Below are 21,284 nucleotides of genomic sequence, written 5' to 3'. Positions count from 1 at the left end.
TACAAAAATTAGTTACAAGGACAAAATTAGGATAAAAAGATATACTTTTAAGGGATAAATGGTAGGTCCCAAAAAAAAAAAAATCCCATGAAGTTATTCTAATTTAACTTTATTACCAAAATGTGAAGTTGGTAGAATTGGACCTTGGTTGAATAGAATGCTTTTCACTCAATTTCATAATTTATTATGAATGAATATTCAATTATTCTTTAAATAAGAAAAATAGACTACTTTTTTTTTATATATATAATATATCACTATATTTAAGAATAAATATAGGGGAATTCTAAGGGGGGTTGTTTTTTTTACTTAATTTTAAATCGAATTTAAGATTGAATTTTTAATATTTTATTTCTATTAAGTATTAAGAAATAATAATAATAATAATAAAAGATTAATAAGTTATTTTTAGTATTTAGAAAATGTTAAATATTTTAAATTTTTTTATACAATCAAAAAGTTTCAAAAATGAATAATAAATCAAAAAAAAAAACTTTTTAAAATCTTACACAAGTTACTTTTAGTAAAAGTTAAAAAAAAAAAAAAAAAAAAAAAAAACAATCAAGCTGTCAAATAAATAGATACTTTGAGACAAAAGGTCAAAAAAATAAAATTGAATTTGATTAACCCAACTTGAGTCATATATATGCATGTAAAAAAGAAACAAAAGAATCTAATTAAATAAAAAAGAAAAGAAAATTAAGGGTACTTATTACTTAATAACTAAAATTAACTTTAAATTAAATTATACTTAAATTATTGACATAAATCTTATTACTTAATTTTTATTTTAAGTATTAAGGTTGTTTGATAAAATTAATTTAAATTTTATTCTAAATCATCAAATTGACATATCTATCATTATAAATTATAATTACAACAAATGAAGTCGAGTAATAATGGAAGTTGTGGGGTATTGTAAAAGATCATGGAAGTAATTAGGATAAATAATAATAAAAATGTAAAATAAATATATGAACTTAAGAATAAGTTAATTATTTTTACTTATTACTTAAAGTTATTTTTTACTTTAACTCATACTATTAAATTATTTTACCAAATATACTTAATTTGTTTAATAACTTAAATTAAGTTATTAAGTCACTTTTAAGTTATTAATTAGTTTATGAAACACCTATTTATTTAAAGGTGAATTGTGGTTTATTTGTGATAATTTGATTAAGACTATGGAATAATTCTGAAAAGTTCAAGATGAATTCATCGATTTTTCAACAAGTTATACGAGATCTAGGTTTCAAAATACAGATATATATATATATACATATGTGTGTGTGAGTTTTTATTTTTTTAAAAAAAACTATTTTGAGATTGGAAAGAAAAATTACAATACAACATTAGTAATTGAATTCATATTTAGGGGGAGTTCCTCTATCATTGTCCAAGAACTTACCCCAATCACAGCATTAAATGCATTGGAGGGGTTTTCTTTCTAATTCTTGTACTATCCCATGATGTCCATGTCATAATCTTTATATCACACTTGTATAAGCCCTCTTATGTTACACTTCTTATATTTTATTTTTAAAATAAAAATAATTAACAATTTCTATATATATAAAAAAAAAGATTTTTTTTAAATATAAATTTACTATAAATCTTTAAATTTTATTTTTAAAAATTTTTAACTTCGAAGAAGTAAAATTTTTTAATAGTTCAAAAATTTTTAAATAATTTTTAAAAATTATCTTTCTAATGTAAGTTCAAAAGAGTTCTTTTATATATCTATATATATAAAGAAAATATATCCAAACAAATAGTTGGATTCTTGGTTTTTCCAAATACATAATTAGCATCATCCTTGTAAACACATTTTTTAAATTTAAGTTGTATGAAAAAAAAAACATACACACAACACAACACCCAAATTGAGGAAATTGAATTAAGAGTTTGTTTCATATCGTTCTAAAAAAACATTTTTAATATGAAAAAAATGTTTTTTAAAAAAAAAATTGAGTATTTGAAATGTATTTGATAGTAATTTTATAACGTATTTATATCCATTATAATACTTAAAAATTTTCATCATTCAAATATATTAAAAATACTAAAAGCATTTCTTTTAATTGTTGTTAAATGCATTCTTAATATTCAATTTTTTTCAAAAACATATTTTAATCGATAGTATTTTTTTTCAAACAAACTCTTAAAAAACACTTTTAAAAATCATTTATAATATTAAAAATTCATAGATAATATATTTTTTAAAAAAATACTTTCACTAAAACCACCTCAACTAAAAATACTACCAAACAATTGCTTAGAAACAACCACTTGTCAAAAATGCCACTTACCAAAAAGTGTAATCCTATGCTACTAATAGAAGTTGAAAGTTGAAACCCCCATTCATGAGAAATTCTTGCATCATATGCACCACAAATCTCAAGGATCTTTTAAAACTAATTAAAAAAGAAAAAAAAAATAATCTCCCAAAGTGAGTCAACACGGGTAAAATTCAAACAAGAATTTTCGTACACATGATTGTACAGCGACACGCCTAGTTGTCTTTTTTATATATACATATATAGAAAAGAGTAGCTGGGTTGGTCGGCCAGTCTCCACCCCATCCTCACGCGGCTCTTCACTTCTTCCACTTCCCTACACCCAGTCAACCACCCAAACCGAAAGCACTACTACAACCCTTTTCTTTTTGGGTTTCTATGTTCTCCTTGGTTTTACTTAAGAGGGTTTCAACCTAACCTCCCAATTTCAATTTGGACAGCTGCATTTTGGATAATATTTTAAAAAATCAATGAAAATTTAACAAAAATAAGTTAAATTTTTTATAATATTTCGTGACTTTCGTCTTTATCCATCATTTGAGTGATCCATTTTCGAGTTAAAAAACGGCTGAATTGTATCCATCATTATAACCCCACACTCTAAGTCGTATGTATTTTTCTATTTTTCTATTTTACACTATGTTATTTTTCTTATTATAATTGATAATGGTGGTAGGTATGAGGTGGAAAATGATTTCATGCCATTTTCCTAACTAAATGATTGAGCCCTTATTTAAAATAAAGAGAATAAAGGAAGTGTGTGCATGGGCTTATTTTAATTTCTAATTTAATGTCTTTTTCTGTCACCAATGCTTCCAAAGCTTAACTTGATATCATCTCCCCATTAATTGCACCTCCCTTCTTTATTTTATCCCATCTTAAAATCTTAGAAAAATAAAATAAAAATCAAGAAAAATCAGGAAATGGGGTGCTGCTCATGAATGAAGACACAACATAATAAATCAAATCTCCAATCTCAATGCAGAGATGGTGTAAAATAATGGGCAGCAGTTAAATTAGTTCTTTGTATCAAATGCGGAATAGAAGATAGAAGGAATCTTCTTGATTTAATGGAATCTCTCTCATTAATTACATATACTAAGTTCAGTGTTTTTGGGTTTGTTGAGTTGATGTGCATGCATGAAACTAAGAAAAGAATCCCACATTTTAAACTAATCGATTTCATTTAGTCTTTAATGGTTTCATCATACTTGTTGAAGATGCTAAAATTTTTCGTGAATAATCGAGAATTTTATTTTTCCGCTTATTGAATACAAAGAAGGAATTTTTAAAGGAAGATGACCTTATAAAGAATTTTTACAAGAACTTTGAGTAATTCCCCGAACTACTGAATTACAAAAATTACATATCAACTTTTACTTTATGACTACTACAGACTTTATTAACTTTTGGACACATAACGATAAGAGTAGTTGTGCTCGTCTTTTTAGGTGCAGATCGATCGATCGGGTCGATCAGGTCAACCTACAAGTTTGGAGGTCGTCTCTTTTCATAATTTTTATTTTGAGGTGAGATGAATTTATGCACCCTCAAATTTTGAAGTAGATCATTCTTATGATGGTTCCATTTTTTATACCTCCGCTTTTCTTGAGATTTAAGCATGATTTTCATAACCATATAGTCTCCTCTACTGCAAATAATTTGCCTTTTACAATTTCCAAAGTTTGTTTTCTTTCTTCTTCTTTCTCTTGGGATTGTCCTTTTTTGGTCGGGTGATACAAGGAATCCATACGACTTGGGTGAGACAATTTTTGGATTCTTTGTTGTAATTAGGTGGAATGTCCTTCTTCATACATATGCAAAATATGGAAAAAGAAAGAAAGAAAGATATGGGTAAGGTGCCAACCAAAGCCTACAACCCCTCCACTGGTTTTGCCTAGTCTTCTAGAAAACATATGGGAGTAAAAGAGAAATCATTCCAAAAAAGAAAATAGATAAACCCTTTTTAATTTTTTTTTCCAAATTTAAAAAATTGTCATTGTATTTTGGTAGAGTAAAGGGAGCATAGTAGGGCCAACAGATGGAGGTATAAGTCTTTATCTTGTAGCAATCTCACCCCACTTTTTGTTGATGTGAGAGAGAGAGAGAGTGTGTCTTTACAACTCAAAGACTACCCATTTCCATTACACATATCACAAAACCCCATCTCCAATCCTTAGCCCAATCCATTTGTACACGCTTTAACTTGTTTCTTTATTCAACCCCTCCTTTACCCTTTGCAACAAACATAATCCCACAAAAAAAAAAAAAAAGAATTATATCAGAATTCCCCAATAGTTCTAAACATTGGGGATCAAACTGCACATCTTTCTATTGCTTGATGAAACCAAATTATTCTCATAATTGACTTGAACTGACAACATTTGCGTCATGTGTTGAGATGACAATTTAAAATGAAGCAATTTTTTTTTTTGTTATAATTCAAATTAAAATTCCATTTCATTGAACCAGCCAATCAAAGGAGGAACAACAGGAACAACAATTATATGCCAATTCCAAATGTTTGGACAGAGGTGGAATCAGAATTTGGCATCCAAATTCCAACTCCAATCACATGTAAATCATATCCTTCTTTTGTGAAATTCCTCATGTTACAAGTCTCTCTACTGTAATTATTTTAGAATTTTGTGGAAGGAAGGTACCTCTGCTTTATGTATATATTAATTATGAGGTCGTCCCTCAAAATAAAAAAAAAACAAGGGAAGTACTTCTAGAGAAAGAAAGCCAAGAATGAAATAAATCTGGTCCCCCTTCTTTCCTCTCTCATCTCTCAACTCACCATTAAAGAGTTCAATTTAATATTAGGGGGTCAACTCTTGGAAATTATTTTCCTACTGATGAAAAGAAATGTTGTTCGTTTTTGCTTTTTCTTATGAAGAAAAGCAGGAAGATGATGGTGATGACGAGGAGGATAGAATTTTATAATAACATCTACCATACAAGAATAGCAAATCCCACAATGTTCTCCATGAATAATTCTTAAGGGCTGGCTGCTGGCCATCCTCAAATCCTCACAAGAAGCATTTCATGTCCATGATATATATTCAAAAAAAAGGGGGGGGGGGGGGGGGGGGGGGGGGATGAAAAATATGAATGATTTCTCATTTTAAGTTTGCAAATTATGAAAATAAATGTGAAAATCTTATCAAATCTGACCTTTTGATGCTATTATAGATACCCAAAATATAAATAAATAAATAAATAAAAAGAAAAGAAAAGGATAGGATTGGTAAGATATTCAAGTTGGTATTGGATGATGGGAATGGAGAGGGAAAAAAAAATATTCTAATTGTTATGTGAATACTAATGGAGATATGCTAGTAGGTAGAGCAAGTACATAAAATTTGTTATTGGTCGCACTTTTAGCATCAAGAAGGAATATAATGAAAAAGCTTGTTATTCATGGTATAATTAAGAAACAATTCATCAAATATTATCTCCTAAAATGGACCCCAAAATCTCTTAAGTGCATACAATATATGACAAGTGGATTCCACTCCAGAGAAAGGAGGGGAAAGTAGGCAGTAGGTAGTAGGAGATGACCCCAATTACAAATTTCTAATTCTAAGATTAGTACCAACCTTCTCTAACAGAAAAAGAGAATGGTTAGGTTTGGATTGAGGATAAGTCAATTAACCAATTATTAGGAGCATTAGTGGGGGGACTCTAACACCAACCCAATATATTTTTATAACACCCTCATTCTCACATTTTTCATTGTCTGTCTCAATACCTAAAAGTTCAGCCAAAAAGAAATAAAGATTTAGAGCCCCACAAAGGAACTTTAAATGAACATGCTTTGACTGCCCGTCAAATGCTAATTATACTACTCAAGAACTCCCTTGGTGGGTTACTTATTCCATTTGGTCACTAGAATATCTTAAAAGAGAGAGGTACATGTGGATAGATGTTATACATACCACCAAAGCCGGCTTCCAGAGCTCCACTGTAGCATCCCTAGCAGAGGCATTAAGAGTCAATTTCCAAATTATAACAATACAGTTCCATGCCTAACTGCACTATATTCCCTTCTCAAGAAATGTAAGACCATTTCATGCCCCCACCAAACCCTAATATTTCCCTCGAGGAATATATAAATATAAACAAAGCCACAAAATGTAAAGCAAACTGCAGCATTCAAATATAACCATCGGAAAAACACGAGCATATTTTCAGGATCTTTACTCTCTTTCAAAGCTAATCCAGTTAAAGCAGGTTGAAATATACAGGCTTCAACATCAACTAGCACACTACTCATGGCTTCATGTGTGCCATATAACACGGGCCGGCCATCTGAAAATCAGGAGCACACTTTCAGAATTTTACAGTTTCATTCTACAGACTGTCAGACAAAAATACAGGTTTCAGCAATTGCTTGAAAGCTTCTGGCAGATTGATACTATGCCCAACTAAACGTAATTTAAATGGAGAATATATTTACCAGATGAAAACAGGAGACCAGAAAAAAAATATAACAAAATTACTTTCAGAACCATTGGGCTCATTGCATCAGCCACTAACTCTTCTCTGCCGTTTCTTTCCACTCACTGTCCCAGCCTGCCGTTCCTTAGTTGAGTCTGATGATTTCCCTACTTTTGTTTCCTCACTTTCTAGAGCCTTCAATGAACCAGAACTTGCTTTTGTACTTCCGTTAGCATTGGACTTGTTCCGTTTTTTGCTCCTGGTTTTGGTGGTCGTCTTTGGTGTGCCATCTTTAGATTTAGTGCTAGTCTTGGGTGAGCCATCCTTAGACTTTCGAGGAGTTCTGACAGCAGAATCCTTAGATCGGACTTTATCAGTTTCACCTTTTGATTTATCAGAATTGTCATGCGCTAGTTTTCTAACATTTGCAGGTGTTTTCTCTCTGGATTTGCCACCAGCTTTAGCACGTTTGGTCTTACCACTGGATTTTGCAGCCTCACCTTTGGATTTTCCAGTTGAAGTTCCTCCAACCCTATCAAAAGAAAAATCGACACATCAGCAATCTGCAGTGGTAACAGCTTCAGAAAGCCAAATTTTCAAAATATTGGCTCACTCTTTTGAGGCAATATCTGACTTCATTTCCATGCTTAGTGAATCTGAATTGGTTTTTGCCCTCTTCTTTGGGTGCCTGATCAAGAAGACCAACCAGAACAAAATAGATATAACCAATCCCAATAGCAATCCAGATAACACTCATCAACAATAAATTTAGCATCAAGCTCAACAATTAAGGTTGCAGGAAGATACATGGAAAATAATTTTACAAAATACTTGTTTTTTGATGGAAAAATCTTACATTTGTCTTAATATATATACATATATATATATATATATATATATATATATATATATATAGAATTTTCAATATGAAGGGAACTATTTTTCCTTGTGTCTTCTGGGATATCAATTTTCAAGAAATAATACGTGGACAACCACAATGACTTTTTTTTTAAGGCAACAGTACAAATATTAGACTGCCCCTCGCAAGAAGACAGGCTAACTGTTCTAAACCCTAGAACCTAACTCTCTCATCCCCTCAAATAGGTGATACTTTTACTAACATAACTAAAATGAGGAGGGGTGTATACACACCATATTAAGCATCACTCATACCAGAAATATATTGTCTTACATATATGCCCTATCCAACATCTTCAGCACAGTAGCTGTATTATATTTTTCATCAATGCAATAAAGCCATAATTTAAGCAAACCAATCACAAATTCTTCTAATTTCATGCAAAGACATCAATATTTCAACATTTACATGATCAATAAGAAAGCAAACAATGTCAAAGAATCGAAGCTCAGTAAGCACTAAAATCAATCTGGCAGCCAAGCATGAAATCATGTTGTGCTTCTCAACAACTTAAACACACATCTCAGTTACAAAAAGGAATTTAGTTTTTCTTGACCATGCAGAACCAAAGACTCGTGTATGAGTCTCTCTCATAATTATGCACATTTATACTTGCAGTGCTCCACAGCAACCTACTAATACAAGAATACTACAATACTGATAGCAAGTCCAGAATCTCCAGATCAAGAAAGACGACAGCATAATATAAAAGGTTTGAATTTATTGCCTGTTGGAACTAAGAGAAGCATGCAGACACAAAGCCAATCAAGATTGTAAACAAGTTCCACAAGGAAATAAAAGATTAACAGAAAATGACAGCTAGAATTAGAAAAGTCAACAACATTTGTGAAATTAGACAAGCTAAGCTTATTTAGCTTGGATAAAATTGTGGTAAGTTTTAGCCGGTGTAAATGAACTAACTATACAGTAATTCTTAGTAAACCCTTTTGTCACTTGTTCTAATATTGCTTCTCAAGTATATTTTCTGATAAAAAAAATTCAAATAAGTAGTTTGTCATATATTGACTAGGTGTTCGAGATCAATCATACAGTATTAAATTTCAAGATTTCAATTCCAAGAAAAATTATAATTAAAATTCAAATACAATATAAGAAGCTTATGGTGATCGGCAGGATCAGACAAGAAACACTTACAAATCAGTAGAAGCACCAGGGCTTGTAAGAACAGATGATTTTCCCTGTTATCATAAGGTACCATCAGAAGGAATTACATGATATGGAGTACATCATAAAACCAGTCAATAAACCCACCCCATCTTTTTTAACACTGTTACGTCCAACAAGCTTGTACCGTTCTTCTTTGAGAATCAGTTCCTCTACATCGCCATCAGCATATAAAACCTAAAGATTATAACAATCATGATAATGAATAAATTTTAGAACAGTAAATAGATACTTAGAGGAGACATCTGAGATGTGTACATCCCATAATTCTTGACTTCTCACCTTGTGCTTGCTTTCTTTAGGATCGAAAGAATCAATAACACCTTCATAAAACCTGCAAATAACAAATGATATAAAGAAATATTGTCAGGTTCAATGATTGAGCTTTCATAAGCCCATAGCATGAGCAATTCAAAGAGGATAGTATAAATTAGCACAGCACACATGCATGCGTAATAGAGAAAGCACAGTCAAGCCTCTCTTAAGGAATCAGGAACAGCTTCTGAAAATAACCATATCATAAAGAAGACCACTAGAAAGCGGGCACAGCTAAAACTTCATCTGGAGTTGTGTTTTGTCTTCTAATGATTTGGTGTCTTTCATGCATGAAAACATAACAGGGACAGCTGTTATCTAAAAGTTCATTAAACACATTAGTCACATTAGTAATCACTTGTCTTAAAATATAATTCAAGAAGCACCTCCAATCATAAAATGACTTCTTAAGGAAGTGCTTCCTTAGGCAGTCGATTTTAAAAGTCAGCAGACACCAAGGAAAAATCTGCTAATAATGCAAAAAAGGGCTCCTGAACCCATTGGAAAGAAACCACAAACGAAGTCCCATAGGCAACAAAATGCACATCTCATCTCCCACAGTTTAGAATAATAATACTTCTAGTGCAACCAAAAGGTATAATCCAGGGAGAAGAGTATTCAAAGAACCAAGACACAAATAAACAATGAAACCAAAAGAAAAACAACAATAACTGAGAAAGACAATATCAGGAAATAGCAGATAAATTCCTGCAATTACAAGGCAAATAACCTATATCAGAAATCACAATATATAAATGGCTGGGAACCCTTACGCTTCATCGTCTGGCCACCAAACTTTAATTTTAGAACCAACTAGCTCTTCACCAGGACTTTTATCATCATGTGACCCAGAAGCCTGAAACAAAACAAATAAAAAGCAGGTGTTGATCCATGCCAAAAGATAAACTGGGATCAGCTTGAAACATGGACAGGAAACAACATATGCACACATGCCTAGAATAAACAAAAGAACATCTATTTTTTAGGGATATAAAAAGATAATTATATGGCAGCAAAAAGGAACGAGCAACACCATAAAGGTAACAATATTAAAACAAGAAAAATCTCAGATCTGGGTACCCAGACCTCTACAAGCACATTGCTTCTAGAACATATGACAAGCAGATGAAAAATGATTTTGGCATTGAAGGTTTACTTATTTACAAGGCCATCAATGGAGTTTACTTAGCCATTTTCCCTCTTCATCATAGAACGAAGGAGACAGCAAAAAGGAAGCAATGCAAGTAATGATGAAGTGAAGGCGCAATTCAAGGCTTACAGAAGTTTGCAGCTAGTGAGCTCAATCAAAGGTTTCGACAGAAAACACCATCACAACTTGCCCAACCTATTTTGAATATATAAAAATGAAGTCTCATGTGCGGAAACACAGTGGTACATTGTCATCTTAGGTTTCTTTACTTCTGTGTAACCTTGTAACATTTAACAATACATTCGAATCACAGAAAAGATATAAGGTATTCTGTAAAAGGAACAATAGTTCATGTGTTTTAGAATTATCACAAGCAGGATGTCACAGTATGTACAAGTTTTCTACAAATTGCAAATCAGATTTCTAACATCAAGTCCAACAAATAAAAAATAATCAAAACTAAAATAAAAAGAAAGTCCATTCCATGCATACAGTTTCAGAAACCCATCTTCCCACCTTTGATTATCATATTAACAATAAGTGCAAACGCTAGAAATAGTTGCTTTTAAAGAGTTCATTGTATCAATTTTTTAGCAGTTCAAAGTTGATATCAAGTATCAAAAGGTAATATGGTAGTAATCAACCCCAAGATGGAAAATTATCCGTCTCCAAAGTGGTGATAGCCTAGAAAACAAGATGGGAATGCTTCTGAAAGATAAGGTGTACTTTAAACAGTCTCAAATAAGGGGCAAAAACCTTGGATGAGAAGTTCATTTGTAGACATAAAAATGGCTATTTAAATCAAGGTTTGGTACTGGCAGTCACAGTTAGAGAGGAGAATCTCACCAATCAAGAAAGTTTCTTAAGCCTAAAATGCTCAAAGGTAAAACTTCACATGAAATGAAAAAGTATCTGATGAGAAGTTTGCTAAAAGGTAAAGGAAACCCTTTTAGGGTGGAGGGGTTCTTTTGTGGGTAAAAAGAGGAAGGCAGTATGGCAAGTGGGACCGTTTTGCTTGTTTTGGGTCATTTGGAAGGCAAGGAATAAAATTGCCTTTGAAGATAGTATGTTGTTCATCCAAAGGCTGAAAGCTTCTTTTGTGTATTTACTTTGGTCGGAGACCAAATTGTGGATAGGTGGTCCTTCGACCTTAATAGATTTTATAGATTAGGTGGGTTCACGATGAGGGAGAAGGTTTTTTGTTTTTCCTTGTTGTTTTAGGTCCAACTATAAGGGGGTGAGTGTCTCTATACTATACTTCTGTGGGTCGCTATTTTAACGCTCTTCGTAATACAATTCTTTTGCTTATTGATAAAAAAAAATAAAAAAAAGTTTGCTAAAAGGTAGAAAATAGGCCATATGAGTTTAATCTACAACTGATGATGGTTTTCCAATCAGATTGTAGTTAATCTCAACAATCATATACTTGCTCAGGCCTCAAACATTGAAGTGAAAACTTAAAAGATAAAATCATCTTCCTTGGTGTTGTTGCTATTGCTTGATAATAGCTGCAGTTCCACTATTTTGCATTTCATATATATTTTCATGTCAGCATCAACATGAGACAAGAGGTTATTATAGGCTCCTCACTTCATTTTCCAGAGTTGAGATTTGTTGGATGATATGATCTTTAAAAAAATGTAAAAATGAGCTTCGAAACACCAATGGAAGTAAGAGACAGGGAAAACCTGCAGACAGTATACCAAGAATTGGGCTATACCCTTTAATAATCAAGTCATGCAAAAATGCATGAACCCAGTATATATTGAGCTATACTGGTCATTATCAGCAAGTTAGATAATACAGCATGGAGACAACACAATTTCTAATTGACACATACATAACACATCAGAAATTAGTGTATCAGGTAGTAATAATAGCAGTACCTCCTTTATTCATACAGGAACCAAAACCAGTCAACATAACATGTATGACCAGTTATAGGCAATATCAAGCAAGAGACCTAAAAGGAGCTATTTCCATGATTAATAATGATTATGGTAAGCAAGTGCTCTGCAACATCAACAGGCCACAGACGTTGAAATTTGAAAATATTCAATGACACGCATTCAATCATCATAAAAACACATTTGTATGAACCAATTAATAATTCATACTGCCAAAAAAACCTTAAAAAATGAATGAAAATAGTGAACTTATATCATAAATCTAGAAACTTGAATCTCAGACAATGAATACACCAAATTACCATGTATAAAATGCAGCAAAAATTTATTGTTGAGATAAAACCAAGGCAATGAAATGCAATTAAATTTAGATGTCATGAAACATGATTACACTGCCTGAAAATCAAGCACACTTACCTCCTTCCCTGGAGTTCGTTTTCTCTTGGATTGTGTCCTAGGAGTTTCCAGCAAGTGCCCTTCCTCTTTATTCTGGGACTTTGTATTGGATTTAGCAGAAGAAAACATTTCCTATACAGCTCAAAACGATAAAAGCGTTTACTGGACTGATTCAACTTGACACAATTGGCAAAACCCAAGAGTTAAAAAAATTAGATAATACCTTAATAGACAACTCTGCATTTAAATCCTTCTTCAAATTGCTCTTGCCTCTTCCTCTATTTTTCTTACCATCTTGATCGTCTCTTGACACTTCATCCTCATTGGCAACCCCTAAGCCCACCTTTTTACCAGACTTCTTTGGTTGTTTCTCCCTGGATTCTTTTTTCTTCATGATAGCATCATCTCCAAGGGTTGAAGTTTTCTCATCATCATTATTTTCAACAAGTGCCTTTTTACCTGTTCGTTTCTGCCTTTTGGTTTCTGAATCACTTGCTCTCTCAAATTCCTTTTTAGTCAGGACATTTGTAGAGGGTGGAACTTCCCCCTCAACCTGGTCCTGCAACAAATTTCCCATTGGCACTGAAGTAGAAATCAGATCAGCTTCCTGATTCTTGCTTCCCTTCTTCTTTGTCCTTCTTTGGCTCCTTTTGGAAGCACTTCCATCAGGCTGGCCCTCACTCAAAGAAGGCAAAGGGTTTGGCATCTCATTTTTTCCAGCTTCTTGAGAGGGAATTTGAGTGGTTTCCTTTTCATGTTGAAAAGGAACATCAGCAATGTTGGAAGATGGGTCAACAGAAGTTGAGCTCCCAATCTCTCCAACACAGCTCTTCGGTCCCAAAAGTTCCAAAGCTTCTTTTCCGCTGTCAATTTGAGACTGGCCAGATGTTTCTGTTTTAGCAGTTGAACTGCAGGATTTCCTTCCCCTTCTCTTTGTGGGCTGCTTGGATTTTGTTTCTGATTTTTCAACATCCACAGGATCACTTTCAGGTTCAGCCTTGATTGTTGCATCATTACCTTTGGACTGATTAATTTGATGGGATTGCACCAGCCCCTTGTTAGGAGAAACTGGATTAACTAAAGAATCACTAATCCCAATCTGAACAGTACCATTGCTTGTCACCAATTTTCCTGATGTGTTTGTTGTGCCATCACGTCCTCCAGAACATGAAACATCTGGTGCAAGAGCTTTAGCATCCTGAAAAAACAGAAAATTAAGTTTGCCCATGCTCTTTCAAATGCCAACTATTTCGAGAAGTATTGTTGAAGAATTTGTCTGTTTATAGCATGCCCATGGTCTTTGACTACAAACTCAACGTCAAAAGCAAAGAGAATACAATATGTTTCATGCCTTGGGCAAACATTAACTGCACCAAAAAAGAAAACATAATGTTTTGACCAGACACAATAACAAAAACATAAGATATATGGCTTTGTTTGGTAATAGTTTTCTATTCTCCAAAATTTTAAAAAAGAAAAAAAAAAAAGAGGGGGGGGAGGGGGGGAACACGCTTAACAATCAGAAAAAATAAAAATAATAAATAAATAAAAATAGTTTTCTATTCTTAAAAATAGAAAACCAAGTTTTACAAATATGGAGAATGATAAAAAATAAAGTACTACATATAAAAATTATTTTTAAAATATATTTAAAAACATAGAAAACAAGTTAAAAACATTTTAGGCTCCCAAACAAACTTTTGTTTTGCAAAACATTAGAGAATAGTTTTCAAAAACTATTCTAAAAACTGTTTTTCAAAATGCTTTCCCAACAAAGCCTATGTGTCTTGCATGCGCTGGTTGATGCATTCAAACTAGTCCTTTCTAATCCCTTGCTCTCATCCTCTTAAAGTGAGCACACAAATGAGTAGGGGAAAAAAATTCAAAAACCAAACCAATATGCACACAAAAAACATAAAACACCCCCCACCCCCACACAGAATCTAATATACAAATATGCATATATAGATCTACAGTCCATTAAGATAACATCGCAACATGCCTTCGGTGGCTCATCTTAAAACAATCCGCTCATCTGCCTGAAGTCTCTCTGATGAGGATGAATCTCTAAGATATACATCAAAAAAGGGAATTTGTATTAGTTGTAATAAGAATCAGATTAGTATTACTTGAAATTAAATTAGGATTAGTATCAGTTAGAATTAAATTAGCATTAGTATTAATTGGAATTAAATTCAGATTAGTATTTGTTAGAGATAAATTAGGAATAGCTAGTTAGATTATAAGATAATTAGAATTATAGTCATAATATGTAATTAGAATCTAGTAGACTTTGGATTTCTTAGAGAAGCCTATAAATAAGACTAATCAATGTAAATCAAATGAATGAATTGATTTATATTAATAATATTATGTTTTTTCATTACAAGTGTTGCAATCCTCAATGGTGAGACTCCATTGATTTTCTTTTAGGTGAAACTCCTAAAAGGCCTTAGTGAGACTCTAAAGTTTCCATCTTTTCTTCGTTGTTTCTTCTCTCTATTTTTTTAATTTATTTTTTCTCCACCATAAACTTCATTCCTTGTTCCTCACCTTACACCTTAAAAATAAAACCCTAGTCCACCTACTTTAAGTGTAGGCAACCATCCTAGGGTTATATCCTACATTAGTTTTGGTATCAGAACAAAAGTTCTTAGCATTAAGGCATATGCAATTAAGGAATGGAACAACATATGCAAACATTGGCGAAGGCTACAACCTTTTTATGCAACCATTGGTGAACATACCAAGGCTAAACGAAAAGGAGGATTGGCAAAGTACGAGCATCTTCCGAACTTTTGTTGTTTGCCAAGGGAGACTATGTACTTTGATTATTGATGGAGGTAGTTGTTCCAATCTAGCTTTAGAGGAGCTTGTTGAGAAGCTTAATCTAAAGACAGAAGATCATCCAAATCCCTATCAAATAGCATGAGTAAATGACACGTATATTTTGGTAAGTTCTCATTGTTTAGTGACATTTAGTTTCAATAATAATTTTGAGTTATAAACATGGTGTGATGTTTTGCTAATGAAAGTTGCCCATATTGTGCTTCGAAGACCCTGGTTTTTTTATGAAAGGGTCCAACATGATGGATATGAGAACAGTTACACACTTGAGCGCAATGGGCATAAGAAGATCCTCTGTCCAATGAAAGAAATTCCACCACTTAAGCAACCAGAGGAAAAATTAGCATCCTCAAAACTAGAAGAGCTATAAAATACTCCCATTAAGAAGCAATTCAAAGTTACTAGTAAGGAGGAAGAAATCGTCAATCATGAATCTAGAATACAAGAGGTGATGAAACTGATCCTAAAGCAATCTTTAGGAGTGCTCAAAGAAGTTGTAAAAACTTTAGAAGAACCAGTCCTTGAATTTACAAGGCAAAACATTATCATGGTTGGTAGCAAACATGAAGAATCTACTGAAATTTCTTATGAATATGGGAAATTGAAGAATCTTATTCTTCCACAAGACAATTTATAAGAAGAGTGTGGAAAGCAACTCTCCACAAATTTGTTGATGAAACATAATTATTTTTAGAACTATCAACTTATTTTACAACTTTGGAAAGTTTTTCAAAGTTTGCCATTTGGTTTGCATGAAATTGAACAAATCCAAGAGATCTTGAGATTTAGTCTTATCGTGGTAAATAGTTGACGAAGAAAAAAATGGTGGAAGGCATTGCTTGGAATTTCAATTGACTATGGAAAATCACTAAAACTCAAGGTCTAGTTTTTTTTCAAGTTAGGGGGAATTGATGAGGATGAATCTCTAAGATATACATCAAGAAAGGGAATTTGTATTAGTTTTAATAAGAACCGGATTAGTATTACTTGAAATTAAATTAGGATCAGTATTAGTTAGAATTAGTATTAATTGGAATTAAATTAAGAATAGTATTTATTGGAGTCAAATTAGAATTAGCTAATTAGGTTATAATATAAATCATAATATGTTATTAGAATCTGGTAGACTTTGAATTTCTTAAAAAAGCCTAAAAATAAGACTAATCAATGTAAATCAAATGAATGAATTGATTTATATTAATAATATTATGTTTTTTTCATTGTAAGTGTTGCAATCCTCAATGGTGAGACTCCATTGATTTTCTTCTAGGTGAAACTCCTAAAAGGCCTTAGTGAGACTCTAAAGTTTCCATATTTTCTTCATCGTTTCTTCTCTCTCTCTATTTTTTTAATTTATTTTTTCTCTACCGTAAACTTCATTCCTTGTTCCTCACCTTACACCTTAAAAATAAAAACCCTAGCCCACCTACTTTGAGTGTAGGCAACCATCCTAGGGTTGTCCTACATCACTCCACTACAAATGACAATGTAACCATAAAATCCAAATGTATAGTTCTGCTTTGGCAATCTCTCAAGCACGGTAGAAACACCCCAACCAATGTTTTAAAAGGATAAAGGTGGTCTTGAGGTGTCTTGCTCAAATGAAGTGAGACCTAAGCCTTGAAGCAAAACAAGGCATAAACTCAATTTAAAGAAAAATAAAAAAGAATAAAAACCAGAAAATACTAATAAATCATACGTATATTTAATAATAAGAAAATCATACAATTCATAATAACCAAACTAATTGCTTGTTATTGTCAATAGTTTCAAATTTAATTCTTTCTCTCCTCTAAAATCCAACTCTCTCAGAGAGTTGCGTGGGAAGCGACTTGGGGAAAGATTTTGACTCTTGATAGGCTCCAAAAGAGAGGTTGGCAGCTCCCTAATCGGTGTTTTTTGTGTGCTTGCGAAGCGGAAAGTGTGAATCACATTCTTATTCATTGTACAGTGGCCAGAGTGCTATGGGACTTAGTGTTGGGTTTAGTTGGGGTCAAGTGGGTGTTCCCTAATACTGTAAAGGAGGTTTTATATAGCTGGGGGGGCGCTTTTGTGGGGAAAAAAAGAAAAAAGCTTTGGAATTCCATTCCGTTATTCATTTTTTGGATGGTTTGGAAGGAAAGGAATAGATTAGCCTTTAGGGGGGGGGGGGGGGGGTTTAGCAATTCAGAGGTTTAAATATTATTTTGTATGTAATATTTGGGGTTGGGCTAAATTGTATATGGAAGAGGAGCCGCATTCCTTTTTAGATTTCCTGGAGTGGCTTGCCTCCAGTTAAGGGGTGATTTGTTTTTTGGCTTTTTGCTTGTTAGGCCTTTGCTGCCTTGTATACTTTGGGGCTCTTTAGCCTCTTCTTAATGAATTGTGCTTACTTATCAAAAAAAAAAAAAATCCAACTCTCTCAGGACTTCATTACACAATTTTCAACAATACCATCACTATCATTAGTAGGATTCTAATCATCATCATATCTAATTTCTCTATTATCCTAACTGTCAACATTAATGCACACATTCTTTTTCTTCATCTATCAATTGCAATGATCTTTTTTCTTTATTTCAATCACCTTTTTCCCTCTCCATTTAAAGGTTTAATTGAAAACCAATTAAGTCTTCACTTCATAAAAGGTTTAACCCTAGTATATGTGTGTGTGTATACATATCAAAAGCCCATAACGGTTCTAAACAATTAAAACCCTTAGAATATTTGAGGCTTAAGCATCAATAGCCTTGATTCTATAGCCTAAATGGGTGAGGCTTAAGCCTTGATTATGCCATATTGAGTCTTAGCCTTGGTTACCCTATATTGAGGCTTAAGCCTCAATTACCCTGTATTGAGGCTATAACTTCAAGGCTAATTTGCATAGCCTCAACTTGAGGTGAGTCTTAAGGCATAATAGAATCACTAGAATTTTCAATATACACAAAATCATTATTGGGTGATATCTTCCATGGTTAAAGAGACTCTTTTAGGTGGCATGAATCCTCTGTAGGTTGAAGACACAAGATGATTTGGAGAGCAGCTCCACCGTGCACCTTTTGGACTATATGGAAAGAAAGGAATCAAAGGGCACTCCATAAAAGGAGCAATCAGATCAAGCCTTGAAAAGTTCTTATTTATTTATTTTTGCGGGTGAAGTTGTGCACAGATATAGGTGTTATGTCCTTGATTTTGTTGATTGGTTGGGTTTTATCTAGGAGAGAGATGTTATTGTTGTTCTCTCTACTTTGGTTGTCTTTTGACATGCATAATATACATCTTGTCTACTTTAGCGCGACGTGTCTTTAGCACTAATTTATAAAATCTTTTCACTTACCTATCAAAACAAGATATTATTCTTATTATTACCATATTTCCCTAATAAGCAAATTAGGCTATGTTAGGCTGAAAATACTAAGGAACTAATTGTGTTAGTCTTGAGGAAATTATAAATTTTCTAGAGAACAATTTTCAAAAGAAAAAAATGAGGAGAAACATCATTCCAAATTTTTTCTGGAAACCAGTCACCATACTCGAAGAAAGCATGTGCAATGAAAATTGAGAAAGTTGATAAAATAGCCAAAATGCAACAAAAAGACCAATTAATTGGGAATCAACAAAAGTCAACTTGGTGATCAATTATTAAATAGCCAAAATGAAACAAAAAGACCAATTAATTGGGGAATCAATAAAAGTCAAGTTAGTGACCTATTATAGTAAAACATAGAAGTTTTAAAAGAAAAATAAATATCTAAAAAACGAAATCTAATGAAATTAAATAGTCTGTAATAAGGTTACTTTAAGTCAGGTTCAGGAACCTAATCATAATAGGATTTGGTCTAGGTTGGATTGAATGCTCACAAGAGGATGTGGTCCACACCAGGACACAGAAATATACACAATAGATGTGTTGAAAAGAATAACCTGCTGTATCCATATGAACATGGTTGTCACATACACAATTAACCAAATTTATGACAGGTTTCTTTTTTTTTTTTTGATAGGTAAAAAGATTTCATTAAGAGCCAAAGGCTAGAGAAAAGGCATACACGGAGTATACCAAAGACAAAGAAGCAAAAAATAAAGGGACAAAACAAACATGACCCTTACTTGGTGGCTAGCCAGTCTACAAAATCTATCAAAGACAAAGTGTGTTCCTCTATATACACCCTAGCCCAATTCACAAAAGTGTACAAAAAAATGGATTTAATGTCTTGATCGTTTCTCTCCATATCATCAAATGCCCTCCTGTTTCTTTCTCTCCAAATGGTCCACATCAAGCATAGGGGGGCAGCTCTCCAAGCTTTCTTCCTTTTCTTGCCCACAAAGGAACCATGCCAACTTAGGAGGTGTTTTTTCACAGAGGAGTGCCACCCATTGTACCCCAAACAGGGAGAAAATTAGAAGCCATAACATTCTGGCTTTCTCGCAAAACAGTAGAAGGTGATCTGTGGTTTCCTCCTCATATTTACACAAAAAGCATCTGTTGGGGATGCTCCAACCAAATCTCTTCAGGCGGTCCGTGGTGAGCAGCCTATTCCAAGCCGCCTCCCAGCCAAAGAAACTAGCCTTAATTGGGACCCAAGGCGTCCAAATAGTTCTAGCCGGGAAGGGGGGTTTGGTATCCCTTGAGAACGAGCTATAGAAGGACTTGACAGAAAAGGTTCCATTCTTGTTCTCTTTCCACTGGAACAAGTCCTCCACCCCTCTTCTAATGGTCAAGGGATGAAGCTTGCTTAATAAGCTTTCGACTTCACCCACCTCCCAATCATTAAGGTGTCTATTAAAACGAAGCCCCCAACTACCTCCTCTTTCGTCTTCCTCCCAAGCCTCAGCAACCCATCCTTCTTTATTGACAGAGAGGTTAAACAAGATGGGGAAAGCTTCTTCCAGAGATTGATTTCCACACCACAAATCCTTCCAAAACTTCACTCTGGTGCCGTCCCCAATGATGAAGCGGGAATGAGAACGAAAATTCTCCCAACCTTTTCTGATGGCCTTCCAGACCCCCACCCCATACCGGTTTCTTGCAACTTTGGAGCACCATCCTCCCTCTTGCAGATCATACTTACTAAGGATAATTTGCTTCCATAAGGGCTCATTCTCATTTGCGAATCTCCACAACCATTTCCCAAGAAGGGCCTTGTTAAAAGTAGCTAGACTACGAATGCCCAAGCCACCTTTCTTTTTATCGGCACAAACAACCTTCCAACTCACCAAGTGAGGCTTATTCTCTAAGGCTCCACCGCCCCATAAGAAATCCCTTTGGATCTTTTCAAGCCTTGCGCACACTCTCTTGGGGATCACAAAGAGAGAGAGAAAGTAGGTTGGGAGGCTTGAGAGGGTGCTTTTCAGCAAGGTAAGACGGCCACCTTTGGAGAGGTATTGCCTTTTCCAGAGAGATAACCTTTTCCTGAATCTTTCTTCCACTGCATCCCACACCCTAATGGATTTGTAGGGGGCTCCAAGGGGAAGACCCAAGTAGGATGTAGGTAAGCTTCCTATCTTGCAACCCAAGACCGCCGCAAGAGTCTCCATAGGAATGCCTTCCCCCACTGGGATGGCCTCTGTTTTATTCAGATTGACTTTTAATCCTGAAATCGCCTCAAACCACATGAAGGTCCAGCTAAGGTATTGCAACTGATCTGCATCGGCGTCACAGAAAATTAAGGTGTCATCGGCAAACAAGAGATGGGACACGAGCAGCCCCTCACTTCCTCTTCCTCCCACTCTGAAACCGGAGATAAAGTTTCCATTTCTTGCACGGGACAACAATTGGCTAAGAGCTTCCATGGCCAAAAGGAAAAGATAGGGGGATAGAGGGTCGCCCTGTCTCAATCCCC

At 33.9% G+C, this 21,284-nt stretch overlaps 1 protein-coding gene across 5 annotated transcripts in view; it reads right to left on the bottom strand.

The window, feature by feature from the left end:
• Nucleotides 1–6,438: 6,438 nt before the first annotated feature.
• Nucleotides 6,439–21,284, bottom strand: part of LOC117925173 (nucleolar and coiled-body phosphoprotein 1-like) — a 30,347-nt gene continuing 15,501 nt past the window's right edge. For 4 of the 5 annotated variants that reach the window (XM_034844084.1, XM_034844085.1, XM_034844086.1 and 1 more), the window contains exons 7-14: nt 12,839–13,813; nt 12,637–12,747; nt 9,936–10,018; nt 9,130–9,181; nt 8,935–9,024; nt 8,818–8,861; nt 7,357–7,431; nt 6,439–7,275 (exon numbers count right to left, since the gene is read on the bottom strand). In XM_034844084.1, the coding sequence (XP_034699975.1) occupies nt 6,831–7,275; nt 7,357–7,431; nt 8,818–8,861; nt 8,935–9,024; nt 9,130–9,181; nt 9,936–10,018; nt 12,637–12,747; nt 12,839–13,813 (1,875 nt within the window). In that variant the 3' untranslated portion in view covers nt 6,439–6,830. The remainder of the gene's footprint in view (nt 7,276–7,356; nt 7,432–8,817; nt 8,862–8,934; nt 9,025–9,129; nt 9,182–9,935; nt 10,019–12,636; nt 12,748–12,838; nt 13,814–21,284) is intronic. The other variant, XR_004652958.1, reaches the window with a different exon arrangement.

This window comes from Vitis riparia, chromosome 11 (genome assembly GCF_004353265.1).
Source record: "Vitis riparia cultivar Riparia Gloire de Montpellier isolate 1030 chromosome 11, EGFV_Vit.rip_1.0, whole genome shotgun sequence".
Classification (NCBI taxonomy): Eukaryota; Viridiplantae; Streptophyta; class Magnoliopsida; order Vitales; family Vitaceae; genus Vitis; species Vitis riparia.
This window is presented reverse-complemented; position numbering and strand designations above follow the sequence as displayed.